The sequence below is a fragment of the Lepus europaeus genome, chromosome 3 (genome assembly GCF_033115175.1).
Source record: "Lepus europaeus isolate LE1 chromosome 3, mLepTim1.pri, whole genome shotgun sequence".
In the NCBI taxonomy this organism is placed as follows: Eukaryota; Metazoa; Chordata; class Mammalia; order Lagomorpha; family Leporidae; genus Lepus; species Lepus europaeus.
Genome location: NC_084829.1, coordinates 129,515,024 through 129,536,594, shown reverse-complemented (window position 1 = coordinate 129,536,594; position 21,571 = coordinate 129,515,024). Strand labels below are relative to the sequence as shown.

Sequence of the window (21,571 nt, the reverse complement as noted above, 5' to 3'; positions counted from 1 at the left end):
GGATTTGGTCTGGACCCAGTCCCATCCCTTGTGGCCATCTGGGGAGTGGACCAGTAGATGGAAGATCCTTTCTCTCTCTGTCTCTCTTTCTTTCTTTGTTTCATCCTCTGTCATTCTGCTTTTCAAATAAACATCTTTAAAAAATTAATTTTGACATTCATTAGTTCCTGATGTCCAGATGTTCCTCTTTGCCACGGTCCCCATCAGCTGAGGGAAGAGAGAAAGCAAGGCATTCCATAAATCAGTGTTAGACTCTGAAGGAGTGCTGAGTGTAAGCCAGAAAAGTGGGCATTAATCTGTCTTCCCAGCCTTGACTTCCCTTTGTCACTGGGTGGGTGTGAAGTTATCTTTCCATGGCTGGCTCATCTCAGCGAGAGGAGCAGTGTCGTCCTCGCCAGTTAATCTGCAGGGAATTTATGGAGGTTAATTACAAGTGAAGTCATTTACGAATACTAATTGCGTATGTATGAAATCGACTCAAAACTCGCTGTCCTTGTGGCTGGAGTGGATGGCAGTTGTCCAAGTTCCAGGTGATGATTCTCAGCGCTGCGGCTGAGCTACAGCAGGCAGCTTTCAGTACAAGTGTCAGGCAGCTTAGGAAGTGTGAAAGTTCTTAACAGTTTGCGATTTCAATACCACTTGGCTCTTCTCTTGTAGAGGGCGAGTTGGAAGAAGAGTGGCTCAAAGAGGCCGGTTTGTCCAATCTGGTTGGTGAGTCGGCGGGAGACCGCCAGGAAAGCATGGTGTTTTTAGCAACACTAACCAGGACCCAGGCCGCGGCAGTGCAGAAGCGGGTGGAGACGGTCTCCCAGACCTTGAGGAAAAAAAACAAACAGCACCAGATTCCAGACGTCAGAGACATATTTGCTCAACAGACAGAATCAAAAGGAAACGTAAGTTGTGTCTTTCGATGCTAAGGCAAAGGAAATGATTGCTTACAAACCATTGGACCAATCTAGTTTAAATCAATGCATTAAAAAGATAGTGAACACCTAGTGGGCAAGGCTGTGTCAGGATGTCCACTGAAAAATAAAATTGAAAGAGAAGTTTATTTTGGGGGAAACCCGTTTTAAGATTATGTATGAGGGGTTTTCAAAAAGTTCATGGAAACATGCATTTTATGAAAAAAATTATATTTATTTCAGAATTTACTTTTTTATTTGAAAGGCAGAGACGCAGAAGTAGATGAACAGAGATCTTCCATCTGCTAGTTCGTTCCCTACCCAAGACTGGGCCAGACCAGAGCCAGGAGCCAGGAACTTGTTCCTGGTTCCCCATATACGTGGCAGGGGCCCAACTTTGTGAGCCATCGCCTGCTGCCTCCCAGAGTGCACACCAGCAGGAAGCTGGATGGGAAGCAGAGGAGCAGGCATCTGAACCAAGCCCTCCAATATGGGATGCACATGGCCCATGGGTGTCTTAAGTGCTATACCAAATGTCCGGCCCTAATTCTGTCTTTTAATTCCAGTTTTCCCAAAACTTTTTGCCGTTCCCTGGTATGCCAGTCACCAGTGCTCCATGCTGGCAGTGGACAAGAGGGACTCGATCCCCTGCCTTTCTACAAGCTTTGTGGAATGTGCAGAAAATTAAGCACATGAACATCCGGTGTGATGAGTCTTCGTTAGGGGATGACAGAATTGCTCTAACCCCACGAGAGCTGACAGAGAAGGCTTCTCCTTTATCTATTAACATTTGCAGGAATATCTGATTTTTCCCAAGACTCATCTAAAGATGGATGCTAGTGGAGTGTGAGGAGCTACAATTGCATGAATTAACTTGCCCTTTGTGTCGAGTGCTTGGCATTGTGGCCAGCACATTGAAAATGATTCATTTATGAATGCAAGTTGTTGGAGTCAGGTAGAGTCTGAGGAACTGATGAATACAGAGGTATCAAGGGAAGCGTGGTAAAAATGCCAGACCTGCGTGGCCTAGAACAGTGCTGCTTGGTGCAGCTGGTTGTGGCTTACTTATTATTCACCCAGGGGGAAGTAAAAAGCTCGCACAGAATGTAAATTGTCATTCCTTCTTGCTTCCAGAGAATTGGCACCAAAAAAAAAAAAAGTCCCATGAACTCAATGGTGTTCTTAAGGTCAAAGTTGATTTACATTTTGCCCCGAGGAGTTCTGGCTTGGAAGACCCAGTGGGGTGGTTAGAGTGGGAACAAACAGAAGGACTCTTGAGCAATGGTTGTAATAACCACAGCTGCCGCCACTACCACTGAACACTGGCTGTGCTAACTGCTTTCCATGCTTTATCTCATTTAATCCTCCCAGCTGTCCTGAGAGGGAGGTATTAGCATTTCCATTCTGTGGCTGAGGCTCATAGACTTTAAGCAACTTGCTCAATGTTGCATAGATAGTAAACCTGGATTTGTCTCACTCTGAAGTACAAGCTTCTAACCACTCTCTATCCTGCTAGATTTGTTTCCCCATGTGATTCTGATAGTAAACATTATGAATATCAGATCCTATTGACACTTTATAAATAAGGGATAATAAAAGTTTCACGATTATTTTTAAAAAGCAGGAAAGAAGGGCTAAAAAGTATGTTATCTTTCTGTCATGTAGAGGTTTTTTGGCTTTTAGTAGATACTTCATTCTTCTAAAAAAATCTTTCTGGCTGCAGATTGCCACTCTATTTGCATAGCGAATTGTGGATCAAATCCAGTCCATTTACATGATTTCTGGGATCACTACATTGCTCCAGGCACTTGCTTAAGTTAAGAGCTTGCCTACCACCCCGGGGTCATTTGGGACATAGACTAGTGTGTAGGACTCAACTAAGTTTGCAGCTGGAGAAAAATGAATGGTAAGGAAATATAGTATTATGACATTTCCTTCCCAGTTAAAGAACCCTCCCCAAGGGAGTTAAGAGGAAGTTCAAAGGGGGAGGGAACATAGAGCTGAGCCTGAGAAGGATACATGCAGTAGGATTCCCGCCAGCCTCCAAGAGGATGTTGCTACTCAATGCTAAAAGCAGCATTATTGGAACAAATTTCTGGTGATGTCTAAAACACATGGTGTGAGTCCAAGGCAATTGGTAGACTGTGTCATCTGATGGAGTCATTAAGAAAGAAACAGTACAAGTAAATTCAAATGTTAGCTTGCTTACACTGCTTGCCTTTCATTGAAACACTGCCTCCCATTGGAAATGTGCTCTACGTCCCCCATCCCCCAAGCAAATGTGGGCCAGCCATCTCCACTTGGAATTGTTCTATACTTGAGTAAGTGCGTATTCAGCCCTCCCACTTAAAATGCTTTCTCATGAATCTCCTGCTGACACTAGGAAATACAATACAGAAATGAGTACCATCTGCACTGCCATCTTCTATTGCTAAGGAAAACAATTCCGACCACATGCTCCAAAATATGTGTTCCTCTGCAAGATTAGAATCACTCACTGTGCTCACTGTCCCATGGAATTCTGGACGCTGTAGGCTCATGGGAGAGAGCAGCGTGGTATTGTTCTGTCCTGCAGGGAACTACCGTGGAACCACGCGCTGCCCACTCTGCTGGGTACCTTTGGCCTCTAGTGGTGCACTAGTGGTCTGTACCTTCTGCCCAAATGCTTTTCTAGGATCTCAGATAGCAGGAGAAGGGCAGGGTGGGGCAGGGGGAGTCCTTTTTAGCCACTAGCTTGAGATGTACCATGAAGAGACTATTACGCCCCATTTTTCTTTCTGTACAGATAAAATTCAATGAGATGATTATTTTAAAAATAATTCATTCGGATTTAGTCATCTTTGACCTTCTGATCCCTGATGTCCTTCCAAAGCCACTCCTGAAAAGAAAGAAATACTGTCTGGCTGCATGGGTGAGCAGAGCCAGTGGTGTTTACCGTGGCCATGAACCCTTGGAGAGCTACATTCTTCAGATGTCACTGACCTAATTCTCTGACAGAAAGAGTCCCTCTGCACATTTTAGTGCTTGTTGCTAACCTAGGTTTAGTTTATCTTGTATTTATTCCTTGCTTTTTTTTTTATATTTGAATAATTTCTATGACCAACATGTCAACGTACAATTTTATTTTAAAGCTGCATTATTGATATAAATCATACATGCTTGAATTCACCCAAATTGTACAATTCAAAGATTTTCAGTATGTTCACAAATTTGCCATCATTAACACAATTATAGCACATTTTCTTTGTGCCCAAAACAAATCCCGTACCCATTAGTTGTTCCTCTCATTCCCTTCCCTATTCTAAGGCAATCTTTTTCTTTTTTTTATAAGGCAATCTCTATGTCTCTGGTTTACCTGGTCTGGATATTTCATATTCACAGAATCGTAAACTATGTGGTCACTTATGACTGGTTCCTCTCACTTACTGTCTTCAAGGCTCACCCATGTTGTAGCATGTATCACTACCTCATTTTGTCTTTACTGTTGGATAATACTCCATTGAATGGATGGAGACAACATTTTGTTTTTGTAGTAATCACATGATGGACATTTGCAGCTTTTTAACATGTTTGTCTCTTCTCCTTTATTGAATAGTGGTGTTTCTGGTGTGCGAGACACTATTGACATCTTCCATATTCCCCATAGCAGTTAGTATTATGTCTTTTAAGTTGTTGGTAATCAGATGTTTGTTGGATTTTAGCCATGGTGCAGTTCCCGCTGTGTATATTATGATTCTGAGTACATTTCTTGTATTCTTAATGTTGGTAACGGAGATATTTACAATTCCACTTTCTCTGGTTGTGAGTTGGAGATGACTAAATGGCCTGTTTTCTATGTTTAGGTTCCAGATGGCACTGAGTTGCAGTCAGTCAGAACAAATGAAAACAAATACCGAGGAAAAGATGGTATGTTGGACCTGGTCTCTCATGTTTTTTTCCCTTTAATTAGACTAACAAACATATAACCTTTTAAAACACCCACCTTCCATTCTAGTGAGCAAATTCTACTAAAATACTAATATGAGTTCCCAAGAGGACAATTGCATGAGGCTAGCACATAGGGGCTGATTTTTTTAATGGGTATCCCTATCTGATCCGACATTTGCACAGGAGGACCTATCTTCCTGAATGCTTCTCAAGTGCTAGGCACTATGCCCAAATATCTGCCTCATTTAATACACTCAAGGACTCTGTGTAGGAAGTGCTTTTGTTAATCCATTTTACAGAGAAGAAAACTGAGGATTAGAGACATAAAGGCACTTTTTCAAGGTCAGAGAGCTAGGAAGCAGGGCCAGCAAAGTGAAGGCTTGCTGTTAAACCACAAGTTTCTAAAAGTCAATACATTTATAAATTAGAAAATTCAGAAAAACAAAATAACAAAGTTAAAATTATTTTGGGCAATTGATTAGAATTTCTCTCCTGTTATTATTATTTCAGAAATGAATTATAAATTCAGGACATGGATCAAAATAAATACCAAGGCTTACCTAGTACTTATCAGAAAGAAATTAGAACTCACTTGTTGACAAAGACAAAAAAATTCAAACACCATAGATTTAAGCTTAATAATTTAAGCTTAATTGTTACCTAAGATACTATCACAAAGCTGAGTTGTGCAGCATCGGGGTGTTCGTGGCATTAATAGAGTGGCATTTGGATTGAAGGTAGTCGCTGAAGAATAGAGGGTGACCTGTGGAGGAGTGGGAAGTGGTTCCAGCCTTCCCATGAAAATTGTGCATTAAGCCAAGGTTATGTGCAACATTTTGGAGTCTTGAAGCATCCAATGTCTTTGTGTATCCTTTCATGCTGTCCTCAAAACTCATCCCCTACCTTTAAAAGATACATGCACACATGTTTCTTTTTTTTTTTTTTTTTTTTTTGGTGAATGTGTATATACACATAGATATATACCAAGGATATGCAGAAAGTCCATGGAAACTGAATGTTATGAAAGATCTGTGCAAGAATTAAAATTAAACCAAAATAAAGTTACCCTTTAATTCCATTTTTCTACAAACTTTTTGAAGTACCCTCATATATTTATAGCTATAGCAGGATTTGTAACAGCCTTGCTTTTTTGCTGTTCTGTGGAGGTTTCTTGGTTACATGTGTCACAGCAGAATGAAACTGCTGGGTGTTTCCTCAAGCCTATGTATCAGCAAACACTGAAGTGGCAAGCAAGCTGGCATAGCTGGCCCTGGCCTGCTGGAGAGCTAGGTCCCCGGCAGACACAGAACAGCCTTTTGTGCCAACATCAATATGCTTTGGGGCTTTGGGGAAGGAGTGACTGGCAGTTGTTTAATGGATACTGAGGAAAACCTTGTCCATTCTTGGTATTTTCCTCCCTTGCCAGAGATCATGATGTGGGCAATGCTAACAGCAGTTCTGGAAGACAAGTTCATTAGATGAGTACTTTCCGGCCTAACGTCCAGCGGCCAAGTGAAATGTGGCACACTTGCTGCCTGATTTACATCTGCTTTTGCTGGAATGCTGTGAAGTGGGCACAGGGCCTCCAATCCGAAGAACAAGAGAATGTGTGTGGGCTGCATGCAAGGCACGGAGTAGGGGCTTCTGCACCTGTTCTGGGCAATGCCACGCTGTCTCCTAGCCAGTGAACTGACATCAGAGAGTTCAAAATGAAGTGCGTGCAAGCACTGCCTGAGGGTCTAAAGTGGGGCTGTTTCTGCTTAAAACCTGAAGGCTGGGGTGACATCGTGTATTTTTTTTTTTTATAAACTTTTAGTTAATGAATATAAATTTCCAAAGTACAGCTTATGGGTTACAATGTCTTGCCCCTCCCAAAACTTCCCTCCCACCCACAACCCTCCCCTTTCCCGCTCCCTCTCCCCTTCCAATCACATCATGATTCATTTTCAATTCTCTTTATATACAAAAAATCAGTTTAGTATATATTAGGTAATGATTTCAACAGTTTGCCCCCATATAGCAACACAAAGTGAAAAAAAAAATACTGTTGGAGTACTAGTTATAGCATTAAATAAGAGTGTACAGCACATTAAAGACAGAGATCCTACATGATATTTTTTTAAAAATTAATTTTCTATGCCATTTCCAATTTAACACCAGGTTTTTGTTTTTTTTTTTTTTCCATTTCCAATTATCTTTATATACAGAAGATTGAATCAGTATATAATTAGTAAAGATCTCATCAGTTTGTACCCACGCAGAAACACAAAGTGTAAAAATACTGTTTCAGTACTAGTTATAGCATCACTGCACATTAGACAACACATTAAGGACAGATCCCACATGGGATGTAAGTACACAGTGACTCCTGTTGCTGACTTAACAATTTGACACTCCTGTTCATGGCGTCAGTAATCTCCCTAGGCTCTAGTCATGAGTTGCCAGGGCTATGGAAGCCTTTAGAGTTCGCTGACTTTGATCTTATTCCGATAGGGTCACAGTCAAAGTGGAAGTTCTCTCCTCCCTTCAGAGAAAGGTACCTCCTTCTTTGATGGCCCCGTTCTTTCCACTGGGATCTCACTCACAGAGATCTTTCATTTAGGTCTTCTTCTTTTTTTCTTTTCCATGGTATCTTGGCTTTCCATGCCTACAATACTCTCATGGGCTCTTCAGCCAGATCCGAATGCCTTAAGGGCTGATTCTGAGACATAGTGTATTTTAGAGTTTTTCCCACATTTGGATTTCCAGAAATGTTCAGTCAGTAGCACTTAACTTGGATTGAAAAACTTAAAAAGTTTTAATAATTCAAGGGTTACTGGGTTTCAAATTAATTAATCCACCATAAAGTATCAATCTTAACTTTTTGTCAAATCATACAACTATGAAAGACCCAGTGGTATATTCATTTCTCAGTACTGTGGGTGATTGGTTCCTAAATCCCTTTGGATATCAAAGTTCATTGATGCACAAGTCCCTTTTTATATAAAATGTTACAGTATTTTCACCCATCACATTCCCATTCTCCCATACAAGAGTAGCTTAAATTATGTCTAGATTACTTATAGTACCTAATACAATGCAAATGCTATGTAAATAGTTGTTATATTGCATTCTTTAGGGAATGATGACCAGGAAAAAAAAGTCTACATGTACAGCACAGTTATTTCTGAAATTTAAATACAGTTTATTTAACCATAACATGAAATGCCTATCCCATTTTCAGAATATTTTCCATACATGGTTGGCTGAATCCTTGAATGTGAACCATAGTATTACAGAGGGCTGACTATACACTTAGAAATATTACAAATGCGAAAAGTTAGTTTAAATTTCCTACTGTTACATAGATTTTCTTATTTCTTTTTGATTTTCATGGAGAAAAGAAAAATATTTTTTAAATAAAGGTGTTTCAGGATACTTTGGACAACTTGAAAATCTTTAGGGAGATTTGTGAAGTATTTGTTACCTAGTGCTGTTACCCAAATTCAAAACCAAAAAATCACAGATTAAAGAAATTGTATTACTTACACTGAGGGCATTAAGAGCCAAAAGTGTTAGCTCAGTGTTCTTAACTTTTCTCTTTGAGAATAATGAGTTCGACGTGTTATTGCCCAATGATCTGTCCATCTCTTTTATTTATTTGTTTATTTATTTTTATTTTTTATTTTTTTTAAACTTTTATTTAATGAATATAAATTTCCAGTGTACACCTTATGGATTACAATGGCTTCCCCCTCCCATAACTTCCCTCCCACCCGCAACCCTCCCCTCTCCCGCTCCCTCTCCCCTTCCATTTGCATCAAGATTCATTTTCAGTTCTCTTCATATACAGAAGATCAATTTAGTATAAAGATTTCAACAGTTTGCACCCACATAGAAACACAAAGTGAAACATACTGTTTGAGTACTAGTTATAGCATTAAATCAAAATGTACAGCACATTAAGGATAGAGATCCCACATGAGGAGCAAGTGCACAGTGGCTCCTGTTGTTGACCCAACAAATTGACACTCTAGTTTATGGTGCCAGTAACCATCCTAGGCTGTCGTCATGAGTTGCCAAGGCTATGGAAGCCTTCCAAGTTTGCCGACTCTGATCATATTTAGACAAGGTCATAAAAGACAGAGTGGGGATAGTAACCAATGATCCTAAGAGTGGCATTTACCAGGTTTGAACAATTATACAGCATTAAGTGGGGAAGAGGACCATCAGTACACACAGGTTGGGAGTAGAGCCATTGGTGGTAGAGTAGAGGTTATGATTACAAAGGAATGAGGCCCAAGTGCACTAGACAGGGTCTAGAACAAAGGACAGAGAGCCACAGATCTTATTGGCTCTAAGCTGAAAAGCCCTTCACTCAGCCCAACTTCCAAAGTGACCTCTGCAGCTGAGGGTATGGTCAAGTAGGGTCAGCAACATTGCAGGCAGAACTGTAAATTTCTTGTTAGAGATGCCCCCTGCCTTTACCTGGCCAGCTCTCCTCCAGGCCAGCCAAGTAATGAAAGTCAACAGAGTGCCTTCCCCTAGGAGGTTCACACCTCCCTTAGGATGTACCCCATGTGAAGAGATAGATAGGTCTGGGCCTCTTAACTTACAAGGCCTAAAGCCCACCAGATTATTGTCCATCTCTTGTTGGAGTGTCCCCTTAGCCTGGCTTCTGTTTTTCCTGGCAGCTGCCCTATCTTGATTTACCATTTGAACTCAGTCTTTGATATTGTATACGTTTTATTTCTGCCATGATTAGAGAGGGGTTAACATGTTTTAAAATGTTCTAGCTTAGTTGTGATTACTCAGTTCTGAATTTGGCTCCAGTCAGTTGTTTGTGGAGGGGTTGGAGGTTGTTGATTGTAACTGACATGGAGCTGCTAAGGAAAGAGAGTAATTTTGAAATTTTTGTCCATAAACACTCAGCTGCTGGAAAGGTAGCTTCTAATTTAAGAAAGTGGCTAATTAGCTGTTTTTCTTTTAAAATTGTTTCCTAGGAAACCAATATATACATTACAGTAAAGCAAAATAGTATAAACCAGTGGAAAAGTAAAAGTGTATTTTGACATCTATGTTAGTGCTTTGAAATAATAATTGTTAAACAGGATAGCTCTTCTCATTCTTTTAAATGTTGCCACAAGTTGAAAAACATACATGTAACATAGATGGCAGCAGGTAAATATTGTCTTATATTTGGAACTGGCATAGGTAAATGCTTAACTTTCGTAACTGTGAGATGCTGTTAGTTCCAGCTGTATAATTTGCAAGGCCAGTGCAAGCTGAAATGTAGGCTTTTTGTATTCAGGTTTTCTGTTCCAGTGCAGAGTGTTAAAGCAAGTGCAGGCCCCTTCTGAATTCTGTCATGTGTGACTGTGCGAGTCACATGTCTGTGAGTCCCTTCCTGCTCTGTAAATGGAAGGAATAAAATGAGGTTTATATTCACTTGTCAATTTTATTTTGATCAAAACAGAATTCTTTGTTTTAAAATAAAGAATTACAATTGCATTTTTCTCAAGAGCAGACTTTTAATAATACATATATGACAGATTTACTGACATTTTTAACTTTTTTTTTTTTTTTTTTTTGACAGGCAGAGTGGATAGTGAGAGAGAGAGAGAAAGGTCTTCCTTTTTGCCGTTGGTTCACCCTCCAATGGCCGCTGCGGCTAGTGCATCGCGCTGATCCAAAGCCAGGAGCCAGGTGCTTCTCCTGGTCTCCCATGCGGTGCAAGGCCCAAAGACTTGGGCCATCCTCCAGTGCCTTCCCGGGCCATAGCAGAGAGCTGGCCTGGAAGAGGGGCAACCGGGATAGAATCCGGAGCCCCGACCAGAACTAGAACCCCACTAGGCGGAGGATTAGCCTGTTAAGCTGCAGCGCCGGCCAGATTTACTGACATTTTTAAAATGTACCATCTATTACCTGGTTGTGTCAGTATGTGTGCATGTTAGTCTGTAAGCATGTAAATGAGGCATGAGTTTGTTTTGTAATTCAGAGCTTCATATCATGAATCAGATGTCTACAATGAGAAAACGTTATGGGATTTCTTTATTATTTATCCTCTAATGACGTCAGTTGCATTAAACGCAAGATTCAACAAATAATCAAATTTAGAGCTATTTTTTTTCCCAAAGTTTAAAGCTGGTATCATTTTCCTCCACCTTTTTTTTTTCCTTTCTTTTCCTTTTTAAAATTTTATTTGAAGAGCAGAGAAACAGAGATATCTTCTATCTGCTAATGCATTCCCTATAAATGCTTGCAACAGCCAGAACTAGGCCCGGTTAAAGTCAAGAGCCCAGAATTCCAACGAGATCTCCCTCATTGGTGGCAGGACCCCAAGTGTTTGAGGCATCATATCCTGCCTCCCAGGGTACACACCAGCAGGAACCAAGATTGGAAATGGTCATCTGATAAGGGCTGTGGGTGTCACAAGCTTCAAATTAACTGCTACTGTAAACACCTGCCCCAAAGCTGTTGTTTTCATCAAAGAAATTTTTGAATGTTTATTTTTTTCTAGAGGATAAATAATAAACCCCATATGGGCACTGACTCAAGTCCAAGTTGCTCCTCTTCTGATCCAGATCCCTACTAATATGCTTGAGAAAGCAGCGGATGATGGCCCAAGTCCATGGACCCCTGTACCTATGTGGGAGACCTGGAAGAAACTCCTGGCTCCTAATTCAGACTGGCCCAGCTCCAACAGTTATGGCCATTTGGGGAGTGAACCAGTGGATGGAAGATCTCTCTCTCTCTGTAACTCTACCTTATGAATGAATGAATGAATGAATGAATGAATAAATAACTAAAAAGGGGCTGGTGTTGTGTGATAAGCTGATTTGTGTCTCGTTGCTCCACTTCCATTCCAGCTCCCTGCTAATATGCCTAGGTAAAGCAGCAGAAGATGGCTCAAATTGTTGGGGTCCTGCCACACACTTGCGAGACCCAGAAACAGCTCCCTGCTCAGGACTCTTGATTTCCGCCTGTCCCAGTCTTGGCTGTCGTGGCCATCATTTAGGGAGTGAATCAGCAGATAGAAAGTCTCTTTCTGTGTAACACTGTCTTTCAAAAAAGAAAGAAAAGTAAGAAACCAAAAAGGGATAAATAATTATTAAAGTCTACCCTTGAAATGTTGATGTAAACCTGAAACTTACTTGACTAGTATTTACAGTTTTGGGCACTTTTATACTTTCTGATGGAATCAGGTAGAAAACCTTTTGGTTCCTGGAGCAGGTGCCTCCGTACTTGGCTCCCATAATGATGCTTTGGCATGAACTCTTGTGTTGGAATTTTTATGACAGGTAGAGAACATTCCAGAAAGGAAATACAGGGTGTGGAAGAGGATTAGTCTAGAAATTATTTCTTGGTATTAGGAAATTAGGTGGAATGTCCCTAGTTCTACGAGAGATTTACAACTGATCTTGCCTCCCTATTTTTGCTTTTAATTCTTCAGTATAGATTAAAACAGCACTTGCATCTACTGAATTTTGTGAGGTTTTGCATTAGGAGTTTGATATCTTCCAGAAGTGCTTTGAATTGGACCCAGTCTAAGAATTGTGATCTCACAGAAAGATTTCACAGTTGAACGATAGATTTCTTGTCACCACCATCTCCCTGCCCTCTTCCCTTGCACCTTGGTAGGATTCTGTCCATATATTTTTTTGATTTTGAATAATAAAGTTGCCTACAGAAAATACTACTCTCTACAAAAGTTTTCATGTAGTTAATGCATTCAAAGTAAAAAAAGAAATGAGAGGGCTAACCAGTGAATATGAATTTAATCTTTCTCCCCACTAGACCAGACATCTAACCTGGTGGGCGAGAAGGAGCTGATCGTCCCCAGGCTGGAAGACACACCTGTCTGTGAAACAGACATCAACCTGGAGGTATCCTTTGCTGAGCAAGCATTCAATCAGGAGAACTCCAAGGATAAGACCCAGAAGAGCAAAGGCGATGATGCTTCATTACTTGTACGTAGCACGTTGCATGGGTATCACTAACAGAAGAACCTAATTTTTATCACCTTTTTTATTTTGAAAATTTAGAGCCTGTAGAAATGTTGAAAGTATAGTTAACAAGCACCATGTGGTTTTCACAGACCGATTTAACAGTTGTTAACACTTTGTAACCTTGGCTTTCTTTTCTTCATCTATCTGTATGTATGTTGTGCTATAGTATACTCACTTTTTTTTTTTTAACTTATCAAGGGCATACAAAACAAAGCACAGTTACAGTAGTTAAGAAATGGAGTATTAAAGTGATAATTCCATGTACTTTGTAGTTGTGTTAAAATTTCCAAAGGTGTCACGTAATTGTCTTTCATGGCTCTCTCTTCCCCACTCTAATAAACAAGGGGAACATGCTGCATGGGTTTTTCATATCCTTTTGGTTTCCTTAAATCTAGGTTAGTCCCCTGGCTTTCCTTTTCTCTTATATATATATAAAATTACACTTTTAAAATAAAAATTTTTAGAGTGCGAGTGCTCCCATTTGCTGGTTCACTTCACAAACGCGGGCAGTGACCTTCAGCTTTTGCCAAACCTAGGAGCCAGGACGCAATTCCAGGTCTCCCAGAGGGAGGCAGGAACCTGGTCAATTGCGTCATCAGCCACACCACCTCACAGGGTCTGTATTAGGAAAAAGCCGGAGTTAGGAGTGGCAGCATGTATTGAAAACAGATTCTCTGATGCTGTGTGCAGTGTCTTAACCACCAGGTTAGAGTCCAAAGCGGTTTGCTGATTTTGTCTGATTGTTTCCTTATGACGGGGTTCAAGTTAAATATTCTGGGCTGAATTGCTGCATAAATGATGATTATGCTTTTAATTGTGTCATTGAAAGAAGTGCATGGGGCTCAGATGGTCCCTTTTCTGGTGATGGAAGTTTGATCACCCACTTGGCTAAGATGTTCACCAGAACTCCCTTCTAAAGATCCATCTTCTAAGTGTAGTTAATCATAATTTGTGGTCCTTGGGATGGGTGAATATAAACCCATTACCCAATATTTTTGCTTTCTATTTTTTTAATCTTGCCTGAATCATTAAACTGATCTTTGAGAAATGGTGATTTTTCCATTCTATTATTGCTGCTATGTTTATTGGTTGGCTATCTTCTGTAACAATTGCTTTTCCTCCCTTTTCTGTTTTTTGTTTCATCTCTACAGACTGATGGCTTCCTTTTTTATTCCGTGTTTATAAATCATTATTGCTTTTCTTTGATGTTACGGTTTATACACAGTTGGTCGTCAGTCTCCCCATCAAGGGTTGGTTCCTGGGCCATTTATCCATGACCTCATCAGTCTGTTACTTCTTCGCTTTCTAGCACAAGATGTTCCAGGCTCCCCTGCTGATTTTCTGCCCTCAGAATTGAAAGCATCCGTGTCTTCAGGAACTGCTGGTTCCTTGGAAGTAACAAATTATATTTAGAATCTAAGCTCTGAATTCTGAGTGTTCTCTTTGCTACTGAAAGTCTTACACTTTTTAAAAGAACTTATTTATTATAAAGAATTGCATGCCTCTAAGGAATAATAGAATAAGCCCCTAAATACTTAGTACATCCACACTGATCATTAACCCATGGCCAGTCCTAACCTGTCTATATCCCCATCCAGTTTGCTGCTCTGTGTTATTTTGAAACACATCTCTGAATTATATAGTATCATCCATAAATATTTACACTGGGAAAGGATAACAGTAGGCTTTGAAACATGTCTATGCTGCCATGCTTGTACCTTAAGAAATGCTACCAGTTCTTCATGTCAAATATCCAGTGCTCAACTTTCCAATTGTAGGACAGATTTCATGATTTTTTTTTTTACACAGTTTGAGTCAGGATCCAATTAAGATCCACATGTAAGAATTTGTTGATGTGTCTTTTAGATTGTTTTAATTGCTCCCCCCCCTCCCATTTCTTTCTTCCTTTGTCTCGCTGTGGTGTATTGGGAACTTCTGTTTCCTATAAACTGGTTGACTCTACATGTAGCAGATTTGGGTTCTGTTTTTTGTAAAAAAAAGTACTTCAGAGACCAGTCTGTGATCGTGTGTTCCCTATCAGGGACACTTCAAGTATCTGATTGCTTCTCTTTTTTTGTTGAAATTAGCAGTTGCTGCTCATCAGTACCTCGATCCATTAACTTATTAATAGCTAAAGAATTGCGGTGTTCAAATATAGTCTTCTCTTTTTCATTTAGTAATTTGCATATGTCTTTAAAAAAAGCTTTCTCAGAATGCTTACTTTTCTCCATTTTTACTAGCTTTATATTTTAGTTTCTAGCATTTTTATCAATAACAAATTAATGTTTGTGTACACTTGTTAAAAATGGCTTCTTTTTATTTTTAAGTTTATTTGCTATACAAGTTTCTTGTATTTCATATATACAGATTTAGGAACATGGTAGTACTTCCCCTCCATGCTCCAGTTCTTCCTCCTCCTCCCTCTCAGGTTCCCACTCTTAATTTTTACAAAGTCTATTTTCAGTTTACTTAATGATCATGTAGTTAACCCTATACTAAGTAAAAGCGTTCAACAGATATAATGAAGAAAAAAAGGTTGCTTCTTCTTTTTATTTTTTTTTTTTTTACAGGCAGAGTGGATAGTGAGAGAGAGAGACAGAGAGGAAGGTCTTCCTTTTTGCCATTGGTTCACCCTCCAATGGCCGCTGCGGCCGGCGCATCTCGCTGATCCGAAGGCAGGAGCCAGGTGCTTCTCCTGGTCTCCCATGTGGGTGCAGGGCCCAAGTACTTGGGTCATCCTCCACTGCACTCCCGGGCCATAGCAGAGAGCTGGCCTGGAAGAGGGGCAACCAGGACAGAATCCGGCGCCCTGACCGGGGCTAGAACCCGGTGTGCCGGCGCTGCAAGGTGGAGGATTAGCCTGTTAAGCCATGGCACCGGCAAAAAATAGCTTCTTAACACATGGATTTATACATATTTAACGTAACCTTAGACAAAATTTCCCACATTTTCCTGATATATTTTCTGCTCCCGATCTAAAATTGTCTGTTTCTGCAAGAAAGTAGAAAAAGACTTTTGTGATGCTGGGACACTAACAGAATTCATTTCTGAGTTGGTCATTAATTTCATACCTGTTCTGGGGACAGAAACACATCTATTTCTTTTTTGCTTTTCATGATTAGAATTGTGACTCTTAGGAAATCTGGATGGGACTCTTAAGATATCACAAAATCACTTGTGTGCCTTACCCTCCATTAATGCACAGTTCTCTCAGAATAACAATGCTAACACCATCATCAACAGTATTACTTGTATTAGCAAGTGGTTTAAACTTGTTTTGTTTCATGTCCTTGGTGGTATATCCTTAAAGAGATTTTGTGCAGTAAAAATTACCATGCTTCAGGTGGATTATTTTCTGTATGATTAAACTACCAACTACATACATGGTTGAGTTCATTTCCCTCATTTTATTTTCATTTTTCAGCAATTGCTTTTCTTGACATTTATAAGTTTCCAAAATATTTATATGATCCCAAAGTCAAATATAACAGTGAGATATACTAAAAGTTCAATTTTATCCTATAAAATCCATATGGTTTATCCTCTGGGTAGCCTCCATACACACACTTTTTTCCACCATATTTTCTTTGTTTTTTGAGTTAGCAGTATACTCTGGATGTTGTCCTATAAACATATTTCTCACTCCTTTTTAATTTTTTTAATGTTTATTTTCATCTTACTTGAAGAGCAGAGCAGAGGGAGAAATTGCAAGAGAGATCTCCTATCCTCTTGTTCACTTTCCAAATGCCCACAACAGCCAGGGCTGGGTCTCCCATGTACAGTCAGAAGCCCAAGTGCTTGAGTCATCATTTGCATTAGTAGGAAAGCTGCATGGGAAGTGCACAGTAACCTGGAAACTAGCATTCTGATATCAGCTGTGGGTGCTCCAAGTGAAGATTTAATTCACTGCACCACAACACCAAGCCTCTCATTCCTTTTTTTAGATACACTGTATTCTGTGGTGAAGGCTGTCATAATTTATTTAATCATTCCCCCAGTGATGGGCATCTGGGTTGTTTCCAGTCTTTCTCATATATTGCTTTAAGGATCTGTTTTTATACCTAGTGGAGGAAGTAAAAGAGTCTGCAAAACTTGGCCCACGATGATGATCCACATTCCCCAGACTGTCCTCTTTTTTATATATATATAAAGATTTATTATTTGAAAGGCAGAGTTAGAGAGAGGTGGGTTTCAATGGCTGGAGCTGGGCAGAACTGCAGCCAGGAGCTTCTTCTGGGACTGGGTGTCAGGGCCTAAGCAGTTAGGCCATCTTCCACTGCTTTTCCCAGGCACATTAGCAGGAAACTAGATGAGAAGTGGAGCAGGGACTGTGCTGTGATATAGTGAGTTAAGCTGATATGGGTGTTGGTTTGCATCCTGTGTGCCCCACTTCTGATTCAGCTTCCTGTTAATGTGCTAGTAAAGCAGTGGAAGATGGCCCAAGTTTCTGGGTTCCTACATCCATGTGGGAGACCCTGATGAAGCTCCTGGCTCCTAGCTTTGGCCTGGCCCAGCCCTTCCCAAATGCAGCCATCTGGGAAGTGAACCAGATAATGGAAGCTCTCCCTTTCTCTCTGTGTGTCTCCCTCTTTCTGTCTCTAATTCTGCCTTTCAAATACATAAAATAAATGTTTAAAAAAAAAAAAAAAAAAAAGGTGGAGTAGCCAGGACAGGAACTGCTGCCCATATGGGAAGCTGGTGTTGCAGGTAGCCACTAAACCCACTGAGCCAAAATGCCAGCCCCTCCTGGACAGTCCTTAAGAAAACTGTTTTCAAAGTGACGTCTTCATCTCTGAAGATGGGAAGTTTTCAATGGACATAGGCAGTGGAATCTAAACAAAATGAAAACCTGCTTGATTTTTGTTTGTGATTGCAACAATGGGATAAAATACATTTAATCTTCACTTAAGATGTTTCAAAAGAGCCCTTCCTCTCCTATTTTGTTCTGTTTAGCAAGCTGATTTGGGCAGATCCACCTTTCTGATTTAGTTCATGCCATGCCCCCTGTTCAAAATGAACTCTCTGTTTCTGTCCCTGTGTTCTGTATTTGCCAAGGAAACCTCAACAAATCCTTAAGAAGGTAACTCAATAGCTAAGTCTTTCCTGATGGCAAATTTAAATTATATAAAATACATGAAATCACCTTTTTAAAATTATCAGGTAGATGTGTTTCATAATCATCCCATGTATTTGTGTGTGCGTCTGTCATCTCTACAACCATTTATTAAAATCCACATGTGTTCTAGAAAACACAGACACGTTGTCAACACTCTGCAAGTCCTCAGTGTGGTTGGCTGTGAATATTTATGTGTGCCACCCTGAGTCAGGTGTCTAAACAGATAAAAACCTGAAGTTGCATTTTCACTCCATGCTTTCCTGCTTCTGTAAATAAGCAGAGCCCTGTGTCATACGTTGACTTTCTTAACTTCCCTTTTTGCAAGCACTGATCAGTATTTGTTATTTCTTTATGATCTCTTAGAGTAGATTCAAGTTTCTCTTCTTAAGCTTAGAGTTTAGGGGCTGGCGCTGTGGCATAGCGGGAAAGGCCACTGCCTGCAGTACCAGAATCCCATATGGGTGTGATTTCAGTTCCAGCTGCTCCACTTTCCTGCTAGTGGTTGGAGAAAGCATCGGAGAATGACTCAAGTGCTTAGGTCCCTGCCACCCATGGGGGAGACCCAAATGAAGCTCCTAACTCCTGGCTTCTGCCCAGCCCAGCTCTGGCCATTGCAGCCATTTGGGGAATGAACCAGCAGATGGGAGATCTCTGTCTGTCTCTCTCACCCTCTCTCTCTCCTCTGTAATTCTGACTTTCAAATAGATAAATAAATCTTTAAAAAAAAATTGGAGATTGAATTTTATACCTCTGCTATGTTTTAGTTTGAGAATTTAACAGCTACATATTGCGTATACATATCTCAGAAATTTTGCTCTGTAATTTACTTATTTATCAAATGATCTCTAACTAATTTGAGGTTAAATTATTGTCCTTATTTTTTGTATAAATGAGAGGACATGGCACGCCAGGACTTGCCTTCAGTGATTGAGCTTTTGAAGCTTTTCTACTGCTTTCCAAATTGGAGCTAGAGTGATTTGATCAGTGAAGTCGAGTTGATGATTGCTGATAAGGTGCCTCAGGGGCCCTGGTGTAGCTCAACTGGCAAAATAGAGTCGCAGTCAGGGAGCGCTGCCGAGGTAATGTAGCACAGGGCAACCAATGGCCTTATAATTTTTTGAAAAATTTTGTTTCATTCTTTCCTTTAAACTCATTTTTTCAAAACATAAAGAATATTTCTCTTGTGAAATTCTACTGCCTTCTCTTAGCCAAAGAACTGAACCATCCAGTCGATTAACTAAACAAAAACGACAGGAAACTTTATAAATATTTAAAGCTGCTGCTATGAATTAAACATTGGGGTAAAGAACTAACTCCTTCATTAAGCACAATGTTGAAATAAATAAATAAATAAGCTCATGACATATATTGCTAGGTAAATCAAATGTTTGAACTAATAGTATTTCAGGTTTCTCTAAACATTTACCTTGGGAAGTGCTTTAAATAATTGTGTTCCATGTGTTGGCTTATTAGACCAAAAGCAACTGATGCTAATGAAACATGTAGGATTTCTTTTAAAAAAAAATATGTAAGTGATTGGTATATATGGTTGGTTCAGCCCTTCAGAAAACAAAGCCTTTAGCAAAAATGTAGGGCAAAGCATGAGAAAGATGTGACTAGTTTTGTGTGATTTTCAAATTGAGCATTGGGGCAGAAGTTTGGCGTTGTGGTGAAGATTGCACTTGGGACCCTTGCGCTCCCTGTCGGAGTGCCTGCGTTTTGATCCAGGCTCTTGTCTCCACTGCAGCTTGCTATGTGTACTCCGGGAAGCAGCAGATGATGGCTCAAATCCCGCCGCCCATGTAAGGGACTCGGATTGAGTTCTAGGGTCCTGGCTTCCTCCTGGGCTCAGCCCTGGCTGTTGTAGGTTTTGGGAGAGTGAACTTGTAGATTGGAGAGCTCTCTCTGAAAAAGAATATTTTTAAAAAGAATCAGTTGCGGGCTGGTGGTGTGGCATAGCAGGAAAAGCCGCCGCCTGTGTCACTGGCATCCCATATGGCCGCCAGTTTGTGTCCTGGCTGCTCTACTTCCAATCTGGCTCCCTGCTAATGTGCCTGGGAAAGCAGCAGAAGTTGGTCCAAATGCTTGGGCCCCTGCCACCCATGTGGGAGACCCAGAAGAAGCTCCTGGCTTCAGCCTGGCCCAACCCTGGCAGTTGCAGCCATCTGGGGAGTAAACCAGCAGATGGAAGATCTCTCTCTCTCTGTCTCTCCCTTTCTCTAACTCTGCCTTTCAAATCAATGAATCTTAAGAAGAAGAAAAGGAATTAGTTAATCTCAGTAGGAATCGCAGAAAATCACGGGAATGTTAAGCCGGGAGCCCCGCGATGAGGATTGAGGTTGAGGCTCTGCTTTTCTCCCCGTAGGCTGTGTGTCTGCCTCGTCAGTGGACCGTGACCGAGCACCTGCCAGGCTTATGATCCGGCAAGGCTACAGAGGTCATTAAGATGTGGCTCCTTTCCTTGCAGAGCTCATAGTATCAAATCAGCTCCCATCGACCTAGATTTCTCTCTGCCTGATGTGGTGGATGGGGCCAACAGAGTAGTAACCCTATTTAAAGTTAGGAGATCTGAGTTTGTTTCTCTGTGATGTCACTGGCTATGTGCCCCTTCAAACCCATCTACTGAGCTTCAGTTTCCCCTCTTAGAATTGCCCTACTAATTCTTACCCTGTTGGGCATTTTGCAAAATAACGTGAATACAGAATAATGTGAAGCCATTTCTCAAATATGAGTATCATCCTGATGATTTTTTTCTTGCCTTGCCATAAAATTTAGGAGAAAAAGATAACCATGGACTGTTGAAATTATTTTCAAAGCTATGTGAAAAAATATAGTAGTAATGTTGAACCCTTTCTGAGTACATCCAGTGTGCCACTTGAGCCTCTGTACAATCTTGGTAGGTAGGTTCAGTTGTCATTCCCACTTTACAGACAAAGAAGCTGAGGCACATGGGGTGTTTTTAGTCACCAAAGGTGACATAGCAAGTAAGTGATGGAGTCGAGATTTGCCACCTGCCGTCTGGCTCTACATTCACAAATAACCCCTATGCACTGCTCCCTGGGAGCCACGCACACCAATGCTGGAGATCCACTCAGATTCCATCTTCAATGATGTCTGTTACTGTTTTATTTAATGTTCTCTAAGGGAAAAAAATGTATCACACAAAGTTAAGAAAGACATCCTTTTTTGTCTCTGAGTAGACTTGAAGGCTTTCCCTTGGAGTTGAATTTGCTTGAAAGGAATTAGCTGCTCAATTACCAAAAGTTGTAGGGTTTAGGAATTGCTCTAGGGGAACAGCTCTCGAAAATTTTGGCCTCACAACCCTTATACACTTTTAAAAAGTAGTGAGGATGTCAAAAAGCTATTGTTGTGTGGGCTCTATCTGTAGATATAGAGCATATCAGAAACTAAAATTCAGAAACTGAAAAACTATTAGTTTATTGCAAGTAACCATGTTATAATGAACATAAAGGTACCTTTTTGAACATGGAAAATAGTCATATTTTCTAAAACAAAATAAGTATATCATGGTTTTAAATTTAGCAACTGTGTAAAGTCTAGCTTTAGTAGAAGTCAGCTACATTATTATATAAACTTCTGCATTCAGTCTACTTCAGCAATCGTTTACTTCCAGAAAA

At 40.4% G+C, this 21,571-nt stretch overlaps 1 protein-coding gene across 1 annotated transcript in view; it reads left to right on the top strand.

The window, feature by feature from the left end:
* The window catches only part of ARHGAP18 (Rho GTPase activating protein 18), a 140,708-nt gene that overhangs the window by 73,664 nt on the left and 45,473 nt on the right, over positions 1–21,571 (top strand). The window contains exons 3-5 of the mRNA XM_062186747.1: positions 658–893; positions 4,745–4,808; positions 12,606–12,778. Coding sequence (XP_062042731.1) covers positions 658–893; positions 4,745–4,808; positions 12,606–12,778 — 473 coding nt within the window. The remainder of the gene's footprint in view (positions 1–657; positions 894–4,744; positions 4,809–12,605; positions 12,779–21,571) is intronic.